The sequence below is a fragment of the Chroicocephalus ridibundus genome, chromosome 1 (assembly GCF_963924245.1).
Source record: "Chroicocephalus ridibundus chromosome 1, bChrRid1.1, whole genome shotgun sequence".
Taxonomy (NCBI): Eukaryota; Metazoa; Chordata; class Aves; order Charadriiformes; family Laridae; genus Chroicocephalus; species Chroicocephalus ridibundus.
The window spans coordinates 141,349,376-141,365,795 of record NC_086284.1 but is presented as its reverse complement, the minus strand read 5'-3'; the positions used below and the strand labels follow the sequence as shown (position 1 = coordinate 141,365,795).

Below are 16,420 nucleotides of genomic sequence, written 5' to 3'. Positions count from 1 at the left end.
GTGTTAGAAGTGTTAGAAAGTGAATTGCGTTCTTTTTTTGGGTCAAATGTCTTGTCTCATGTCAACCCCAATATTTTGATTAAAGATGTTTTTATATTCAAAACCTGAAAATTGTATTTTGCTTCAGTCTGGTGATTTTATTTTTCCCAAATGGTACCTGAGCCAAAAAATACTTTTAATGGCACAGTATTAAGACACAAACTACTGTAATTCAGAGGCTCTGTAAAGATATTTATTATCGTTCAGGACTATTGCACATACCATATCCTTCAGAGCTAGTTAATTTAAAAACATTGCAGAATGCCCTCCCCTCAACTAGTTACTTATAAATTAACACATAGATTATTAGGGTATTCATACTGTAGAGTTCTGTTACTGTGCCTATAAAGAATACAAGCAATTAAAAAAGGTGTAGTTCAGCAACATTAGTGACCGTACATAAATAAACATCTAAAAGTCACAAGTTGTTAACAATATCCATACTGCATGGGCCTGTTACAGTAAAGTCCTATTGTCACAGAAAATAATGAAAGCATAACCGAGACGTGAACGAAACTAGACAGCAATAAAATTTGCATAAAAACACGGTGAAGGCAAAAATAATTACAAATGGGACAAAAAACCCCAACGCACCAACAAGACTTCACATAATCTGTCAAACCTGGTGCAACTTTACATTCCTAAAAAACGAGAAGGCAGAGTTATCTCCCCTTCCCTGAAACTACAGCGCGCTCTAGTGGCTACTCCAAAACTGGCTCCACTTGCTCCTCCAAGAAGTCCCGCGGAGTCCATAGCCCTCTCCATAGCACCCAGATCCCACGAAAACGAGTTTTCCAGATTTTATTCTAGGCAGGGAAGTATTTTGCCCTGCTATACACGCGAATTTCCCATTATTCCTCCTCTAGAAACCCGATAGGAAAATAGTCCTTCCAGGAAAATAAACTGCTTTGCCTCCTCTGGGTCAAATGGCACTTTTAATCTTCGGGTTACCTGCTAGCCATGAGTGGACAGAGTTCAGCAGGACTGCATCCCAATTCTATTCAGGCTCATAGCAACTCAACAGCATTGGGTGCTGCTGCTGAAAATGATACGCACATGGAAAAACACAGTCATTGTCCATCCAGAAATGAACCGCTTGCTTGGAAGCCTCATGATCTGAGAGGCACAGGACACCAGAAAACCACAGAGAAAATCCTTTACTGTTCATTCTCTTATTCTCTACTCATGATTTTGCCTATTTACACTGAGAACTATTTCTAACTTTACAACATTAACACCTGCAGCTTCACTATTACTTTTTCAGTTCAAGCTCTTTTTCCCCATTACTGCAGATGCTCAGGTAAATAAATATTCTATCTATTCTGATGACTTTTTTTTTTGTAATGTAAGTGCTGTGGGAAGAACCACCTCAGGCACAGTGCAGCTACATAAATGCCAATGATAATACTGTCAAGCTAATTTAACATGATTAATGCAAAATAACATTAGCAAAACATGGAACACAATGCGGAATCACAAAAGATGCACCCCATCAAATGAGGAGAGCAAAATCTGCAATGGCCCTGTCTAAAACAACAGCGTTCATTTCTGCATCACCCTATATCTGAGAGGCACTGGTAGACCTTCAGGCAGACCCACTTCACAAACCATCCCTGCACACAGAGCTTGGCTAAGGGAAAAGCAGAACAAATGCCTCCAACTGCACACCAAAAAGGAAAAGAAAGAGCAGCTGCTTAGGATCCTGCAAGAGAAGAGTTAGTGGAAGAAATACTCATGACACAACAGAAAGAAACTATAGGCTGAGCAGTAGCTAGAAAAATGGGGCAAGGAAATGACTTATCAAGATGCTGAAGCAAGCCTTTTAAATGGTATCTTTAAAAAACAGAAGCTTCCTACATGGGCAGAGAATTCTGGCTACCAGAAAGGTCATTCACCTCCAGGCAGGAGCTGAGATGTGTTCCCAGCACCCAGAGTATAGACATAGCCTGTGCAGGCATCATATCAGAGCAGTTAAGTGTTAGGGTGGTGGCTTCATCCACCTTTATCGTGCTAAGCTAATACTCAAGCTACAGACCCACTTCCTGGTTAAATAACATCCAGAGGCCGAGACTCCTTTTGACTCAAGATAGGCACAGTTTCCAGAGCCTTTTACTTCAATCCTGTAAGGGAGAATGAAAGACATGTTTACTTTGACAACCACAATCAAATAACGCAATAGAGCAAAGGGACCTACGGGGATCACAGGTTCTCGTTGTACAAAGACCGATTTACCACAGACAAGGCATCGCGGGAGGATGATAACTTGTGCTTTGAAGAGAACACTACAAAGACTGGATTTTTTTAATGGGACTTGGCCCCAGAATACAAAAACTAGACTTGCAGTACTCCTGCAGCTTGTCTAGTGGTCACTTAATGTGAAATATGCCCTTAGAGAGGAATTCCAGTTTGCCCTTCTCAAGGACACCGTGCTATTAAGACTGGCTCCACCTTTGACTTCCACATCCTTCTATATAGCTAAAATGTTCCAGCAGAAGCTGTGAAACAAATGGCTCTCTCATTTCCCTCTTCCTCAGAACTGAACACGGCACGATGGTTAAGGGGCGGTGGAAAATGGGAAGCGAACCTCTGTTTCCACACCGTAGGTGTCGCTACTTAAGAGGTACGCTCCTTCACCAACCCTGTTTTCAAATCAAGTGTTAGTGTTCTGTGAATAGGCCACCCAAACTAGTACAGCCTCCAGAAAAGCCAAGGGACAAATCCCCACCAGTGTTAACACGACTCTAATAGCAACCAAGCTTAGACATCAAGGTGTTTGCCCTTCTAAAGACAGGAGGGGCAGTCTGAGGCAAGCACAGAGGCAGAAGTCTAAGAATGTCAACTTCATCACTGAAAATGAAAACAGTCGATGTTTGTATGGCAGGCAGGGGATAAGCAAGAGTGGGAAGGACTGCAATTTTCAACTTGAGATGCCTACATGGTGCTCACATTTCACATTAAATGCATAAGCTCTTCATCAGATCAAGTCTTGAGGATAAACTGAATACAGTCACGCACCACTAGTAATGTCACAAACTTAAGAGTACTTAAATTTCCCACTTTTTAAGTCCATTTCAGACTAGTGAAATCTCAGTGCTTAGTACTGTCACTGGTAACTCTATGAAATCCTGCCGGCAGCTGCCCCAGGACAAGAAGCAGCAGTCTCTGAGAAGATGGCACAGCCATCAGTGGGAGGAACAAACTGGCCCACACCTGACACTGGTGGGACAGAACACAGGGCCATGACCACAGAGCAACTCACGTAACATGAATTCACAGCTTCACCTTCCCCCCCCGGCGGCCTTTTTTGTAGGCACATTCTATAACAAGTATGAAAACATCTCTTCGAAGCCTCCGGAATATCTCTGCTATAAACCTCATGCAGGTTGCATGCAGGTTAGACTTTTGTAAAATATATTCTATAATGAGGAATTTGTGTTATTGTAATCTTCCATTCCTCCCCCTGTTGCTTTGGTATCTTGGTTTTAACTTTCGCTTTGCTATACTGTCTGTTACCATGAGCTCCCGTCTCACATTGCTTCTGAACGTGGCATTACAAATTTATCTCCTAACTTTCATCTGTCACAGTTTTAACAATGCTATGTGAAGTCTTCATTGTAAATAAAGATAGTCATCCCTTCCCATCCATAGTCATCCCTTCAGATATTTCTTTCAAGTCACTGTCTATATCTCTATTAGTTATCCTTTCTTACTCTCCTATAATCTTGTATCACCAGCAAAACCCCTCAACATCGACTTACAGTTCATTGTCTAATGCTTTCCCATTTACCCAAAAGAACTCTTCATTTCTTTTATAGAGTCCAATCCACGGGTCTTCCTTTGTTATCTTCACCATAAAACTCTGTAGGAATAAACCCATATGAGAAAAGAAGTTTTGCATGCTCAGTCCAATTATCAAAACACAAAGTCTTTCATCCAGGACTAGAAAGCAAAACAATGATATTGCCTTTGTCCCCGAAGAAATAATATTAAAAATTAAATCTATGGAGTACTGCTGCATCTGGATCTTGTGTGATCCACATAACCGAAAGAGAATTTACAACTCAATCAGAAATCAAACGGATTAATTTTGAGACAGAACTCAGATACTGTAGTGACAGAAATGCCAACTATGAGAACACAAGTATACTACTGAATATTATGAACTGCTATGGAACTGCAAATGCATCATTTTGCTGTCTTTCCACAAGAAAGTCTTCAAAGAATGATGAACACCTTTGCAGCTAACGCATTTCTCCATTACTGATATATCTTCACCATACTGAGTTTTTATTACCAGATAGCAAGGATTTGTGGAAGACATTTTAGAGATTAGAGCTGACCTAGAGAGAAGCTGTTTTAAATTATCCAGGCCTGCTATCAAGGTCTGTAACAGATATGGAAGAATGTATTCTCCTAGGTCTTTGTGCTAGGTAGACTCTCCTAATACTGTGGTATAATACAGAAAAAGATGCTCAAACCTGTGGTTAGGATGACTATCTCGTAACTCCAAAGGTCAAGACTATCATATCTACCAGGCTGTCGTTAACCTAGCTTGCTAAGAGAGAACAGTTGTCTAATTAAAGGTGAATGAGATGCAACAGTGTTTACCTTGATAGTTGCCTTCAATGTGAGTACTTACGGCTGTGAGCAGCACCAAATGAAAGTCAGATAAGCCTCGGGCATTTTTTTAAGATGTCAACTGCTAAAACTGATGTTTGCTGTTAGCAGGGAGAGGCAGGAAGGCAGGCAGCCTTCAGCAAGCTGTGACTCGTCACTGTCTTTGCATGAGCTTTCAAACCATCCAGCTTAAGCAGCTGGAAGAACACACTGGTTCATTGTGCAGCTCCCCAGAAGTGAGATGGGGTGAAACGAGGACCCCCTTTTTGTTCCCTTACCAGTTCCTGATGATCTTCGATCACCAGGAGAGAAGCATTGTGCAAAGAGCAGAAGCTCTGACTGGAGTTCCAGTTGGCTTCACTCTCCGAGAGGTAATAGCATTTCCTCTGGAAATAGAGCCAATCTGATGGACAGAGTTCCAGGGAAGGACAAACAGGAAAACCTTTGTCTGAAGAACGGTTTACTGCAAAAAGACAAAAAACAATCTACCCATTTCTTCCAACTGGAAAAGGTTTCTGGAGCTTTTTAGCTTGCTTTCTGACTGCGTCATCTGAAATCATCTAAGTCTAACCATAGCCTTATTACTTCTACCCATCAGAAATAATTATTGTAAATTAATTATATACTCTGGCTCCTGCATTCTTATTGTCGCTGATATACCTTTAAAGTGATGATCAGGAGCAGGCTGGTAGAAGTAGCTGAGAAGGTGATAATAACGTATCCTCCAAGAACTCTTCTACAACTTATAGTTTTTGCAAGTGTTGCTTCTTTACAGCTGGATTAATAGCTTTGTTTATTGTAGTGTCATTTTTTGAAGGACTACAGATTGGTTGCAATTTATTATTTGTCTTCGTGAACTTGGATTAAAACCAACAGTGAGGTTATAAACTTGAATGCCAGAAGTACGCTAAGACTAAACTGAACACTCCCTAACACCACTGCAACTAGTAGAGTCATTTCTCCAGCACTTGGTAACAATTTTAAACAGCATGTCATGAGACATTTGCTTAACTTTGAGATAAGGTAAGGTCTGAATAAACTTTTTGAGGCTTTGAGGGACGTCTGACAACCTAAAACTCTGTTAATTTCTAAGGCTAATTATACTTTCTTTTTAAATGATTTACACACTTACCAAACTGAATACACAAAATCAAAATGACAGCAGCAGCAAGGACTCCAGCAACACCTCGCCATAACCAGATATTTGAGAACAGACCTGAAAAAATGAAATGTCAGGATTTAAAAAAAAAAGAAAAACAAACCAAAAAACAAACCGCAACCAGCTGACAGGAGAGTAGAGCGCAGGACCCATGAAGCTATTCCAAAAAAAGTCACTCTTCGTGGAAAGGAGGCTGGGAGCAGAGCTGAAGACTAGGAAGGGTGTGACATTTAGCTTGTCATCACAAAGTTACTTAGCTAACAAGAACTGTGAATTACTCCGAATTTTAATTACATCACCCAGAACTTAACCTAAGAATAAGGTAGTTCCCGACACTCCAAAGTGATCGAAAAAGAAAGAAATGAGAATGGAATAAATGAGGGTGAAGACAGTTAAGTCTGAGGTTGACCTGATGCTTAAACATGGCATGGATAAGAGAAATAAGACAAGTCATCAGCTCTGGAGTCCAAAACTTCTTCTGAGGAATATCCAGCCTTATCCCACAGCCATAGCTTTTCAGAGTCTCTCTTTCTCCCTGTCTCCCTTCCAGGAGCCGAGCGGTGAGCTGGGTTTGGAGGGGGGAAGGACCAACCAACTCTCCACGGCCGTGCCTCGCGTCCAACTTTGCAGGCAGACGCAGGGGACGCGGTGCCCCTGATGGGGCTGGGGGCAGAGGGAGGGTCCCCTCTCACTGGTGGCGACTCTGCTGCCAGCACGGGGCTCTGCCCGGGCAGCCTCCTACCTCCGTGAAGAGCCGCAGCACAGCGATGGGGTTACCTAGCCGCCACGCACAAGGTGCGTCCCTCCCTACGGGATGCTGCCACGGGGCCGATTCCCAGCCGGCCCCACGCACGCCTCCGTCCACACGATGCCCGACGGCACCTCCGGCTGTTTCTCGGGTGTCTTTTGCAATCCGGAGCCAGGCGCGGTCCGCCTCCCCGCCAGCCCAGGGCCGCCCCGGCCGGCCGTCGTCCCTCGACGCCGGCACCTCCACCGGATCGGCCGCTCCACGCCGGGCGCACCCGCAGCCGTGCCGCAGCCAGGGGGTTTTCCAGCCGCCTGGCGGCTCCCGGGACGCCGCGGGACAGCAGCCGCCGCGCCCAGCCCCGCTGCCGGCCCGGGCGGAGCGGAGCGGCCGGCGTCCCTGCCCCGGCGACGGGGGCTGCGCGGCCACCTCCCCCCCCGGGACGACACCCCCGCTGTCCGCCCCTCTCACCGGCGGTGTCTCCCGGCTCCCCGCCCCGGCTGCGGCCACTGGCGCCCCCGCGACGTCCCGCCCCGGCCCCTCTCCCTTTGCCCCTTCACCTTTGGCGGTCCCCGGCCCCCGCTCCGGGGAGCTGCTGCGGTCCCCGCCACCGCCCCCTCGGCGTCCCATGGGTGCGGAGCGGCTGCTCCGCCGGGTGAGGAGATCACGGGGACGGAACTGCCGGAGCGCCCGGCCCCGGGGGTAGGCGGGGGACCGGCGGCCGGGATCCGCTTTCCCCGGCCCTGACGGGGGCCTGACGGGGGGAAGCGGGGAGGGGCCGCCCCCCGCTATGGGCCATCGTCAGGGTGGGTGGGCTCGCTGCAAGGGGCGCCGCTTTGTGATAGGAAAAGGAAATGGGAAATGGTTAAAGAAGAACTTGGCTCCCACCAGATCTCGCAGCGATTCTCCAGCGCCAGCATGTTTCGGGACTTGGGAGGCACCTAATGTAAAGGCATAAGGCTCTTGCTGCCTTTGCATTTAAATGCTGACTACTTAACGCTTCCTCTCTTTGGAAAACCTGGGCAGTGATTTGCCCCACCCACAAAAGCGTAAAGCCTGATGTTTCCGACTTGCCAGCTGTAGGGATGAAAGTGTTGCAGAAGTTGTAGCGTTGCTTGTAAGACAGCACCATACATATCAGGAGGGTTGACACACGGGACAGACGTTTCATCTGGTGTGTTAGACACAATAGCACCTCTCCTATGAAGACAGGCTGAGAGAGTTGGGGTTGTTCAGCCTGGGGAAGAGAAGGCTCTGGGGAGACCTTATAGCAGCCTTCCAGTACCTAAAGGGGGCCTACAGGAGAGATGGGGAGGGACTCTTCATCAGGGAGTGGAGCGATAGGATGAGGGGTAATGGTTTTAAACTGAAGGAGGGGAGATTTAGATTAGATATTAGGAAGAGATTATTTACTGTGAGGGCGGTGAGACACTGTTGCCCAGAGAAGGGTGCTCCATCCCTGGAAGTGCTCAAGGCCAGGCTGGATGGGGCTTTGAGCAGCCTGGTCTAGTGGGAGGTGTCCCTGCCCATGGCAGTGGGGCTGGAACTAGATGATCTTTAAGGTCCCTTTCAAGTCTAACCATTCTATGATAACAGTTTACTTACAACAGATCTCAGCTGTGTTGCATCTTCAAATAGCCAGAGGAACATGTCTCCCTTCAAGTCAACATGCAGGCTCTGCGCAAGGCTGACAAGGAATTCAGTAACGGTTTGTCCAAGACAGGCATTTATCTGTACCTGAGGAGAAAACCTTAAATAGAAAACCATGAGAATAGAGGGTTACACTTTATGCTTTCATTGCAGTCTCTGATTACTTTGATTGCCAATGATTTTGGGCAGTAGTCAACTGCTGAAAATTATCTTCAGGTGTTTATATTTACAGGTAATAAAGAACTATATAAACTTTATACTTTCATAAATATAAATCGATTTGCAGTTGATTTTAGCCTTTGTCTGCAGCAGATGCTCATTTAACCAATGGATTGGTAGAGCTGGACAGGCCAGCATGCCTGGGATGACACTTGAGAAGAAACAGAAAGGTGAAAGGGTGAAGAAGAATCCAAAAGATACGTGCAAACAAGGCTAAAAGCACAGTGGCTTCAGGGAAGTTAGGGAACTTAAGATTCCTAGGAGAGGGAGAAAGGGAGAGGGAAGAGGTGATGGGTGCAGAGAGCACAAGCCGTAGACCCTTCAAGAGGTTTTGCGAGACCTGAGTCCAGAGGGGCAGAGAATGAGAGTGGGGTGTGGAACAAGGGCAGTGGAGAGGTTCAATACCTGTGTCAGACAGAGCAGATTTTGCACACAAGGATATAGTGGAATATGAATGTTTGCACAGCTGTTAATCTAAGGACAGGTTATTCAGTATTTATTCACTCTGAAGCCCTGCCCGTTACTGAGGTCAAAAATCACATGCTGTGGCTTATAACTGCAGAGCATTCACGGTATTCTTTTCACGCTTCCTCACCCACTAATACAGAAGATACTTTTGACAGTTGCAGGCCGTTCTCCAGGCTGACAAAAACACCTGAGAACCTGTAGCATATTCAGTTGTGAATCATCTGATGCTCCAAAACTACTATAGTTATTAACCCCAGATGCTTATAACTGAGACACTCGACCTTTGCTTTCCCTGATGATGTTTGGCTAAGACGCCTCCAGACTGACGAGTAAGCAGCCTGCTGCTGTTATCGAGGACGCATGATTCGGCAGGCTCCTACCGCCGCAGCTTAATGCTTCAGTGAGGGAGGGCTGCTGCTGAACTACCAATAGACTAGTCGAGCATTTGCACCGAGTGTTCAGGCTGATCTTGGAGGAGGAGAAGTTTTTATTTTTTGCAGGGAAAAAAATGTCTCCCGTAAGGCACTGCAAGGGCCATATATTTAATTTTTTTACATGTGTATTTGGTTTCGTGGAATGTTCCCACATTTTATAAAATGAAGATTGAAAAAGAAGATAGGAATTTCTTCAAGGAAAAAGGCAAAAGACAAAAATACCCTGCAAACTGAATCACTGGAAAATTACTTTAAAATATTGTGATGATGTAGGGAGAAAATGCAAACATTCTAAGTAAAAAGCATGGCACTTTACAAAAGAAATTGTTTAATTTGGAAAAAAATTGGCTCCTGCAATACTAGGATATCTCATGGGACTGACTCAGAAAGTTATAGTTGGGTTCTGTGATGCCACCTCCTGCTTGCTGCTACCACAAGTAATCTTTGATTACCTTTTATCACCCACTAACCTGCTACCTCTAACTTTTCTGAAGAACTGCACTCAAGTTATGCAAATCACTGCAGGTCAGAAATTTAAAGGCAGGGTATACCCGTAGGAAACATCTGCGCTGTGGTCAGAGCAGCGACCTGCAGAGCTGCTCGAGTTTGACTGCCACTAACCAGCTCCCACGCTGGCAGCGATCTCGCTGCGATTGCACAGAGCGGGGTGGACTAACTTACCTTGCTTTTGGTTCTTGGTTGACTTTGTCAGTTCATTTCTATCTCCCTCCGCAGTCAATGGAACAACTGTTAGTGAGTTAAAAATCTTTAGTCAGACCTTGAGGCATTTGTACCCCAAACAAGACACTGACTTCTGATATTTTAGGGTGCTTTGCAAACTCTTGTAAAGTCTACATATATCAGACAAGTGTTAGTTTCTTAAGGTCGCACTGAACTGGGCCAATCCATCTATTAGAAGAGAAGCTGAATTAATGTGTTTCTTTTTACATTTTTTAATGCTATTAACTCTCCACCTCTCATGCAGCAAAAAGCACGGCTTATTTGTAATGTTTTGATTGTGCTCCCCCAAAGCCTCCTGATCTCAATATGCCTCTGTACCATAGGAATCCTGCCAGTAAATAAGAATTAGGAAGGTGCCAAAAGATTAGCTTTGTGCTTACTATTCCTGAAGTTTATTTTTCAGTAGTCTTGTATTCAGCTGAACAAAAATACATTTATTTCTTAATGGTTACACAATTTTTACTATTCTAGTGCCTATCACTTTTTGCAGGTGACATATTTTCAGGATGATATTGAGAGATTCCTGCAATTCCCAGAGTGAAATCATAACACTGGAAAGACAAATGCATTTGCTTATCTTAAAGTTGCAAACGTGTCTGCTGTATAACTTGAAACTAGTCAGATGAGTAGAAATAATACGGGAAATATCCATGTTTTAGACAACACAATGGAAGAAGGGTGAATGCAGCAGAAATAACGTTAAGCGGCTTATGGGGTATGGTGTGTGCAGTTTTGAACATTAAAAAAGTTGGTCTCCTTTAGAAAGTATTTTACAGAGGTATTAGCAGATTGCATTTACTGCAGAAGTTAAGTTAGTGTTTGAGAAGTACTAAGCATTTTATGAAGGGCTGGGTTAAGAATGCTGCATATGTCAGCCAACTAGGTCTTTTACACCAAAAAAGCTCAGTCGTTCAGCTGCAGAAGTCTTGCAAAACATTATTTTGTAATGTTCTAGAATGGGAGGCACAAGAGAAAGCAACCCAGCTACTTTATCAGCTGTGTTTGTATTTTTGGTGAGGCTAGTACTCACTGGGATTGTTATTTACTTGTTTGTAGCACTTGTGTGTTGCCATTATGTAGTGGAAGACATAGACCCCATTCTCAAGAACTGACAGCCTTAACGAAAAGGAAATGACCTGGGGGAGAACAGAAATCAGGAGGGAGAGTTGGAGTACAGAAGAGAAAGCATCACAGCATTATAACGACATGAAAACAATTAACACTAGTAAGCTGAATAAAACAGATAAAACTATAAAAATAAGCATGACAGAGAGACTAGGGTGAAAACCTCAGATGTTATAAAGAAACTTATTTGGGTTTATCTACAGAAACTGATGGTCTGGCCACCAATAACAATTAGTGGCTGTACTTCCTGTAAATGTTATCTTCCAGGAAAGAGCAGAATTTCTTTACAGATAGTATGTGATTCAGCATAGAGGAAATATAACGTTTAACACCTTGAAAAGTCACTCACCATTTGAAGCCTTTGCAGCCACAAACCAAAGAAGGTTCCAAAAAAGTCCAATTGTAGATTTTGCTAGTTGAGCCTGGTGTCACTGTGTCCCCTGTACGGGTAGCAAGCATCACTAGTTTCTCCCCAGCACGTCTGCAGGCTGTGCATCTGCACCAGGAAACTCTTAGAGGCCAGAAATGAAACGAGCCCATGCAGCTACATCATCAGCCAGAGCCCCGCATTGCTTCTACTGATAGGTCCATTCTCGACCAAAGAGAACGAAGAAGGGCGCGCAGCAATCACCTGTGACTTTTGAAGTGGTGAGTCATCCTGACACGGGCTTGACAGAGTTGCTCGACTCGAGTTCCCTGTTCGGCAGCCTGTGCAGTTGCCTCATGGCTGCAGCCGGTGGAGCCAAGCACCTTCCATCAGAGAAATGAATAACATTTGGACTGCTTGAAAAGGTTTCTTTTCCTAATCTGTGCCAGATTAACAGTTTTTCTTCACAGCATTGCATGCTGTAGTGCTGAAGGTACTGTAGGAAGAAGTGCTGTTCTCCCTGGTGGACCACAGCAAGGGAAGGATGTTGCATGAGAAGTGCAGTGAGAGACCTACATGGGCTAATGGGTCTGCAGAGAGATCAGACCATCTCATGGTATGACGAGTATGTGCTAAAAAGGAAACCAATACGCCATTGACTTATACGAGCATTGTAATATTGTCAGCACTATCCATCACCATATTCTTTGTGTCCTAGCCTGCTTGCTATTCTGACAGCAGATCTACTTTGGCAGCACATCATCACCCAACTGTCCGTCTGTCAGCGAAGTCCTTTTCTTGTGTCGATTCAATTATCATTTAGAACGATATACAAAATTTTCCATGTGCAGTAGTGCATTAACTTCCTTCTTTTTTTTGACATAAAACGTCACTTGTCACTGTAAGGTCAATTCACGTGTCTTGTGTAGGCATCTGCATTTCTTCATTATCTGTTGAAGTCCTTGATCACTTAAATAATCCAGGGTAGCCTGAAAATTTTGTTGTGTCAGTACTATCTTCTTCCACCCCGGATAATATTAAATTAATATTAATATTAAATACTTTAGCAACAAAACCAAATTAGGTCTGGTGGTGGATTAGGCATATTTATTACATAAATATTAAAAATCAGAATGAGATGGGGAAAAATAATCAGTGTGCATGGCATGTATGAGTACTACTTGACCTATTTCTGTTTAAAATACTTGTGTTCAATGAGCGTGGCTGATGAGATACAGAAAAATGCTGCTGGTGGTTTGGAAACCAGGCATAGCTAATAAAACTAGAATATCTGCTCCTTTCATACTGAGGTCCTAGGCAAGCCTCTGTAAGGTAAATACCTAGAGCAACAGGTATCTTTGCCAGGAAGAGCTTGCAGTCTAAATAGAAAAGGTCTGCATAAGGCCAAAGACAGAAATGATTGTTATCCTCATTCTGCAGGTGAGAATCGATGTGCAGAGGGCTACAGTCCTCGTGGCTACACAGGAAATCTAGAGGCAGGAGAAATAAAGAAGACCCAGTCTTGTGCGTCATCCTTCCTGTCACAAGATAAATTTCAATAAACAGATGTCTGAATGAAAAGGAAACTGTAGAACAAGTTACTCAAAGTAGATTTGGTATTGAAGGACTGCAATCTCACGGTCTGCAAAGAATTTGAATATTTTTTCCTCTCTTAATATAAAAATGCAGTTTAATGATATTGAAAGTTCTTGGCTTGGGACGTTAAACAAACACTTCTCTAATTTTAATTTCCTGTCCTTAATTAAATACCTTAATCTTTTTGAGTATTCTAAAACAATCCAAGATGCTATGTTAGACAGCAAGTAAAGAAATGTAACTAAATGACAACAAACTGTTCTTCCATCTCTTTCTCTCCTACCGACTTAGACCCACAGAGCACGAGGTGGAAAGCAAACTGTACTGGAATATGGATGATTTCTTTAAATGCGTCACTCCTCAGATGCGTGGGAACACCAGTGCAGTGCAGTCTGAAGGGACTGTTTTCAGCGAGCCTGGAGTTAACGCCAGCCCTTCCTCTGTCTCCTCTGCAGCCAGTGTAGCTAACTGCGTCTCCTGCATCTTTATGGTCTGCAGAAATAAAGCTGCTGAGACACACGCTCCCCTGTAAGGTCTATGACAGCAATGAGAAATGTTTGCCAGTCAGCCGGGTAGTGCAAGACAGTATCTCTGCATTGTAAGGACAGAGCAATACTTTTTTTGCTTGTTTGTTTGTTTCCTGTTTTCTCAACTAAAAAAAATATGGAGGGGGAAGGGATCGAGAAAGGCAAGGCACAGGGCAGCGCGGAGCATGTGCTTGGAGGGGACTCCACTTTGTCCTTCCTTCTTTCTGTGTCAGTGTTTGTGGGGCATGCCATGGGGTATGATGGAAAGGGGCAGCAGCTCCCCACTCTGTAGGTGACACGCTGGCCAAGGTGACAGCGCGTAGTTGCGTCCCATGACTTTCGCTGTGCAGGGCGGCGGGTGATCACCATGAAGGTGCAGATGGGGATGGAGGCACGGGTTGTGGCACTAGTACGGCAGTTCCTGTGGTTTTAGTGAGGTTGTGGTGGTGATGGTAGCTTTCCTGCTTCTGCTTCCGCACGTGCAGGGAGGATGGTAGGTACCAGGAAACGAGCTCTCTAGGAGGAGGAGTACATGCTTCTGCTCCTGTAGCACTCAGCAGAATTGCCACCTACTGAATTGCAGAAAGTGTGGGGGTCCAGTCCCTCTTCATTTCCTGGCCACTATCTCTACTCTTTATTTCCATCCATAGGGGTGGTTTTTCCATCCATAACAAAAATATATGCTGCCTCCTGCCTCAAAAGTGGGGTAGGAGCAAGAACAAAAGAGCACATGGAGAGAAAGCAATTGATTGCAGAAGAAAAAGGGTAAAAACAAAGCGAAGGCAAGGACTGGAAGGTTAAAAATAAGAAACTAGAGGAGAACACCAAGCAGAGCACCCCACACTGCACGTTTTGGTCCTTGAAACCACCCTAAGAGCCATCAGACATTGTCCATTGATGCTCTCCCAGAGACAGAATAGGGTGAGAGAACAGAAACAGGCCTTGCTTTTGTCAGGATCCTGCAACAGCCTTCCTCCTGGAAGGCCACCTTGTCTAGGACAGGAGGAGCTTAGATCCATATTTGTTTCTGCACAGATTTCCAAGTGCCAATGGTAACGAATGATGCCGTTTTCTGCCAGGGACCAGCAGGGACAAGCCAGCTCATAGCACAAGTGTCCCATGTCTTCATCACCTGCAGAGCTGCTCAGCATAATCTCTTCCTAAGTGCTGATGTTCTCAACTACATTTGCTCCAAACAGCACTGGCTTCTTCTTTGAGAGTTTTCCTCTTGGCTTTGAGAGCTTTCCTCTTTTTTAACACCTCTCCATTTCAGCGCATCACTCTCCACCAAACTAGAAGCTACCAGCTTTGAAAAGCCTCTCTGAAGCAGCAGAAGGCTCTGCCAGAAGGTGTTAAATTCTGGACAGTGGTCATGGAAAGGTTGATCTGCAATGTAGAGATGTGGGGCTTGCCCCCCTGCCTGCTGCATGAGGCATTTGAGTGCCAGCAATCCCCAGCATGGAGGGAGCTGCTGACACTTCCCATCCCGAGTGAACATAACCCAGGTTTAAAACTAGAGCAGGAGCCTCCAGGTGCAAAGAAACGACTATAACAGTGAGTGAACAGTAAATACCAATACCACATAGTTTATAAAACATTTCGAAATGCCTGTGCCTTTTACCTTGGCAAACCCTGAACAATGCTGCTGCAATTTTTGAGGTCATTTTATATCCTATGGCATTCTGACATAGTATTTCTCAATGAGGAATAATATAATATGTTTCCAATACCAAACAACTGTGGAATTGCCACCGCAGACGTCACTTTCCAATTACATTAGGGCTCATGCATGAGGAAAAATGTTCTTTTCTGACACTGTGAAGACACATCTCCAAAGAGATTTTGAGGAGCTGATATTGAGAGCTGGGACGTGAAGAGGGGTACACACACTATTCTAGCAGCGTGCACTGCATCATTCTTGGAGTACAGTTGTTGCTGTTATTGGTGGTTGCTATAATATTGATTGTTGCTATACAATTATTTTATACAATTGATTGTTGCTATACAGTTGATTGATACTATACTATTGAATACTGATAGTAATTTGTAATAGCTTGAGATATATACGTATATTCGCTTTCTTAACCATAGGTATACTTGCTGGAGGTGGGGTTTTTTTGGTTTGTTTTTTTTTTTTTTGTGGTCATTTACTTGCTAGTGGCAATTTGTGTGGTATTTGTGATAATCCGTAATAAAGCAGAGAAAATTAGAGGATAAAAGCCTCCATGTCCGTGTGTATTATGGACTCTTGTGTACTCCTGGTCACGATCTCCACACACCGCCAGGCTGGGTAGCCCTTTGGGTTGGGACAAAGTGTCAGCTCACAGGTATGTCAGAATTTACTGAAACTATAAAGGTAAGTCTGTGGTATCTCAAAATCCACACAATAAATATGATGTTATAATGACTGTGATCTGACCCGGCTGAGGGTTTCTGCCTAGAGGTCTGACTCCTTGCAGAGGGACTGTTTTTAATTGTGGAAGCAGCTTGCTTCCCTGTTGTGGTTTGGGACGGATTGGCCAATGAGAACGACAGATGGTCTCCCCCACCCCTCTCTCCAAGGAGAGGAGGAGGAGAGATAGAGAGATTTATGAGTTTAGAAGGAACTAAACTACTTCAATGAAATATTAATAAAATAATAAAAAGGAAATAATGAAATAGATACTATATACACAAAACCGTATCAAACTCCCAGGGTGACGATCACATCACCGGCAGGCACAGGGAAAGTCC

The 16,420-nt window shown here is 44.3% G+C and overlaps 1 protein-coding gene across 1 annotated transcript; it reads right to left on the bottom strand.

Moving 5' to 3' along the window:
* Window positions 1-210: 210 nt before the first annotated feature.
* On the bottom strand, window positions 211-7,249 carry LOC134525396 (C-type lectin domain family 2 member L-like). The gene is made up of 5 exons (XM_063356233.1): window positions 7,121-7,249; window positions 5,789-5,872; window positions 4,935-5,119; window positions 3,798-3,898; window positions 211-2,159 (listed from the first exon to the last, which is right to left on the bottom strand). Exons 1-5 carry the CDS (start codon window positions 7,188-7,190, stop codon window positions 2,042-2,044), a joined length of 558 nt encoding a protein of 185 aa, XP_063212303.1. The 5' UTR covers window positions 7,191-7,249; the 3' UTR covers window positions 211-2,041.
* Window positions 7,250-16,420: the final 9,171 nt, after the last annotated feature.

Bases quoted from the DNA above. Each gene is read 5' to 3' on its own strand.
- LOC134525396 (XM_063356233.1), bottom strand. From the start codon at position 7,190: ATGGGACGCCGAGGGGGCGGTGGCGGGGACCGCAGCAGCTCCCCGGAG. The intron at 5,120-5,788 runs GTAAGTGTGTAA...GTCTTTTTGCAG, and splicing joins GATTTTGTGTATTCAGTTTG to TAAACCGTTCTTCAGACAAA. The intron at 2,160-3,797 runs GTAAGTCGATGT...TCTCCCTTACAG, and splicing joins AAAGCATTAGACAATGAACT to GATTGAAGTAAAAGGCTCTG.